At 40.5% G+C, this 4,486-nt stretch overlaps 1 protein-coding gene across 1 annotated transcript; it reads left to right on the top strand.

Annotated features, from left to right (window-relative positions):
- Nucleotides 1–697: 697 nt before the first annotated feature.
- On the top strand, nucleotides 698–1,784 carry LOC103711951 (transcription factor MYB77-like). The gene has a single exon (XM_008798286.5). The coding sequence runs from the start codon at nucleotides 773–775 to the stop codon at nucleotides 1,514–1,516; it is 744 nt and encodes a 247-aa protein (XP_008796508.2). The 5' UTR covers nucleotides 698–772; the 3' UTR covers nucleotides 1,517–1,784.
- The last annotated feature ends 2,702 nt before the right edge of the window (nucleotides 1,785–4,486 follow it).

Below are 4,486 nucleotides of genomic sequence, written 5' to 3'. Positions count from 1 at the left end.
AGATAAAAAATAAATATAAATTTTAAGAAGAAATTTATACAAATTTGAATTTTTAGATGAATATTCGTGCAAAAAAAAAACTTTTTTTTTTTTAGCCGATGCATTTTTATTATTTTTTTAAAATGAGAGCATTCCCATAAAATATTTTTAAGTCTCAGGGCTTACTTGAGATATGCTCAAGAAGGAAAGCCGCCGAAAATGGACAGCTGCAGTGCGACCACTCTATCCAAAATTAATTCTATTATATACATAATTTGACAAATACGCTCCCGCATTTAGTAAGAGTGACAGTGGATAAGCACTCATTCTTTAATTAAGACAAACAAACATAGCAGAATGCCTCAGATTAATAAACCCCCCCGCCCCCGCTCCAAAAAAAGAACCGTTCCGTTACCAGTTATGCATAAATCCCAACCGCAAACCATATCATATCCAACGATCCACGGTTATTATGAATTCCTGTTACAATCGCCCGTTTTTTCTTTTTTTTAACGCCTTTAACCACCAGTAGTCCGTTACACGTACCGCACCCACACGTGTCCGGTTGCCAGCTGTATCTATCGAAGCAAACCGCGTCGGCCCACACAGCGGCGGCGTTCCCCTTTGCATCCCCATTTTTTTAATCGCCCCCCTGTTTGACCCCCGAAGAAACCATCAGTCCCCGTCTTTATATACCGCATTCTGACCCCTGGTTTGTTTTCAAGACTCGAATAGTATCGATCAAGAATTGGAGAGAGTGAGGAGGGGTTTGGTGGACTTACAGGCGGCGGCGATGGTGGAGGAGAGGATAAAGGGGCCGTGGGGACCGGAGGAGGACGAGGCGCTGCGGCGGCTGGTCGAGATTCACGGTCCACGGAACTGGTCGGCGATAAGCAAGGGGGTGCCGGGGCGGTCGGGGAAGTCGTGCCGTCTGCGGTGGTGCAACCAGCTGTCGCCGGAGGTGGAGCACCGCCCCTTCACGGCGGAGGAGGACGAGATCATCGTCAGGGCCCACCGCCGCTTCGGCAGCAAATGGGCCACCATCGCCCGCCTCCTCGCCGGCCGCACCGACAACGCGGTCAAGAACCACTGGAACGCCACCCTCAAGCGCCGCCTAGCCTCCCTCTCACCCGCCTCCAACGATGACGACGATCGGAATAAGCGATGCCGCAGCACGCCCTCCGGATCCGACGTCAGCGATTTCTCCGTCTCCCCCTCCCCGCCGCCGCCGCCGCCGCCGCCGCCCAGCGGGGACGACGATCCGATGACCGTGCTGTCGCTGGCATTGCCGGGACGTGGATCGGATTCCGGCGAGCAGCAGGCGGCGGGGCTAGGGGGGATTCGTCTGCCGGCGGAGATGGAGGGGGCGATGAGGGAGATGGTGAGGAGGGAGGTGAGGGGTTACATGGAGGGGAGGGGTTGTGGTGTGCCTGAGGGAACCGGAGTAATGGATCGGTTGATCTGTGAGGAGGTGAGGAGTTTCATGGCGGAGATGGGGAAGAGGCGGTATGATGTGCCCGTGGGTTGGCATCTCTGAGCTCAAGGAAGGTAGGTGTTGTTTCTCTCATTTTGCTATCACCGAGGGAAGTTTTCTGTGAATCAGGAATGGGCAAACCAAAAAAAGGAGCATAGTATAAGAGTAGGAACAGTGTTCTGTTTAATATTTTATGATTTCATATTACATTCAGAGTTCAATTAGTTCTTCTTTTTTTTTCTCATGTTCTGTTATTATTTTGCGTATGATGTGTGGAAAAAGAAATTTTGAATTTGGATAGAGTAAAAATATTGCCGTTTTATTGTGTCCGAATCGGTGTGGAGAGAAGGGCAAGGATTGGGTGATGATGGTAAAATATTTCTTGGGAAGTCCTGCAGGTTATATTCGGCCATGATTTATACCAAGAAATTGATTTGATGACACATGTATCTAGCGGACGTGGGCTATGATTTATTTGTCCCAACACCTGATCGAGGTCAGAAAATCATCAGAAAAAATAAGACGTAGAAATGGTTAATATAATCGAGCTTGTCTCGTGCTGATGAGCAGGCTGATGTCGATGTGTGTGGTTCTGACCTGAATATTATGCAGGTGACGTAATGGGTCGCGGCGAGCGAGAGTGAGAAAGAAAAACAAAAGAAAAAAAAAATCGAATTGGAATCCTGATCCAAATCAGTTTATTCGGTTTAATCTATGTTGGTTTTTTCTAAATTTTGTTTCATATCAGTTTAAGAAAGTTTTGAACAGAAAAGAAAATTCAGTTTATGATTTCTGTTTGAGTTTTTAGAAAACTAATTCAAATATAGAGTGAGGAAAAGTGGTTTAGTTTTTCTTATATATAAAATAAAATTTTATATTTAGATTTAATTCAGCCTATTAGCTTGATATAATACCAATCTGGCAAACCAAAGCAAATATTTTGTAATGATTTCAAGCAGTTTTTATAAATAGTCATTAGAAAACGATCGAAATAAAACCGACCCAGAAGCACTTCTAGACTAAGAAGTCAGATTTGTCTACGATGACTTGCTAGTAATAAAGTTTTATTCAGACTACCCAAGATCTTATAGATTATTTTCTTATTTTATATACAAAATTACATTTTATATCATCATGCAAGTTAGTTGGAATTTTTGATTTTTCCTTTTATGTTGACATGAAATTATAGACTTAGGCATCCTTTAATAGACTTAAATGGCCAGATTGTGCTGAAATCACATTAGAGTTGTGCCAAACCATCCTTTAATAGTGCCACAAACACACTAAACATTATCGAACCACTCTAAGTAGCAAGGATGGTGCCATGTCACTTAGTCATGGATGACAGAGCAGCACTAGAGTTGTATACAAAGACCTCAGAAATTTCAAGGTAGGTTAGATTGTATCTGTAGTTAAAAGAAGTATTCATACGGGTGAATTGAGCCATCCACACCTTGAATTTTTATTATGCCTTTATATTTGATATTCATGTCCTTGTGCATTTTTTTCATTATTATAATTGGTGTTGTTCTTGTTTTTTATTTTCTTTTTTTAATAGAAAGAGAAAATCCCCATCTTTTCTATTCTATAACCATCTATTTTTAAAAGCCGACTTTAATCGAAATCAAACACCGCCCCTCTGTCTAAGTGGATAGAAGGGGATACCATCCGTGCAATTGTTTTGTGACCTCAAGTTCCAAAACTATACTTGTACGCAAAAATTATGTACTTATGTAGGCTTTAAAAGCATATCTTCTTCTTTTGTAACTTGATATTTGATGGGTATACAAGCCATTAATTAGAAGATTCCCAATACCAACAACCAACACTGAAAAATCTACTAATTAGTCGCAACACTTTAAAGACCTTCTGCAGCACCACATATATTCATTACATTCAAGATTTAAAAATATGGTTATTATTTAGCTATCATTCTACTGTATGATAATTACATAGCATAAATAATGGCTGTTATTTTATGATTCTATTGCTTATTAAAATGAATACTCCAATTGTGCATTCCAGTTTGTAACCAAAAAGGTTCATTTCAGTAGGAAGAAATAACATTAATTCAACGAATAATAATTTAAGAAAAAAATTCATCATTTTTATCTTATTATTTGCTATTCAATACCTATTATCTCCAGTACAACAAAAAGGATTTTTTGCTGATTCATCCCCAAAATCTTGTATTCGTGTTATCAATTTTTACTTTTTTCAGCATTTGTATTTTAATGTCTGAAACCCTGTAATTTATTGCTTATAATGCATCCTTAGGTTAAGTAGATGGTAACAAAATATTCTAACAAACGGCGTTACGGTCACATTCTATAGATATTTTTGTCCCCAACCCTCATACTTTACTAATCCCTGAATCTTTATCTCTCTACCATTAGTCCTCTTGCGACCAAGTTTAAGCGAACAAGAAAAGGGTCAATCAAGCAAGAATTGGCTTGAGCCCACTTATTGCCTATATGTACATGTTCGAATGCAATCCATCCGTTCATTCTGCATCGGTCCATCTGATTTGAATTTTCTAGTGTAATTTTTGATCCAGTAATTATTGCCATTAATGTTAAATAGACGATAAGTGGTAACTCCATGATGAGCTTTAAAATCCAAGAAAAACAATAAATGGATAAAGAAAGGAAGAAAGAATCTGACTACATAACATATCTCCTTTCGTGTTCAATCTCAAAAGAATTAAAGAAAATGGGCCTGTGCAGTGGTGGAGGGGGGCACCCTTGCTTCGAGATATTTGGGTAATGGTGAGAGATGGATTGGCTTTTTAGGCCAAGCATATGTATAGAGAGGTCAATAGGATCGCAGACTGGATGGCTGCTTATGTGGCCTGCCACTTCGGGGGCATCCTGTAGATCGAAGAGGGAGAGTTGCCCCGGACACTTCGTGATTTGTAATATATCCGTACTCGTAATGTATGAAATCCCCGTTTTAGAAAAAAATAAAAAAAAAAGAAGCATACATAGAGAGATAGAGAGAGTGAGGAAACTTTGAAAGTCCAACTAGCAGCGA

Source organism: Phoenix dactylifera, chromosome 18, assembly GCF_051530095.1.
Source record: "Phoenix dactylifera cultivar Ajwa chromosome 18, Ajwa_hap1_PhDact_Kaust_v1.1, whole genome shotgun sequence".
NCBI classification, from domain to species: domain Eukaryota; kingdom Viridiplantae; phylum Streptophyta; class Magnoliopsida; order Arecales; family Arecaceae; genus Phoenix; species Phoenix dactylifera.
This window is presented reverse-complemented; position numbering and strand designations above follow the sequence as displayed.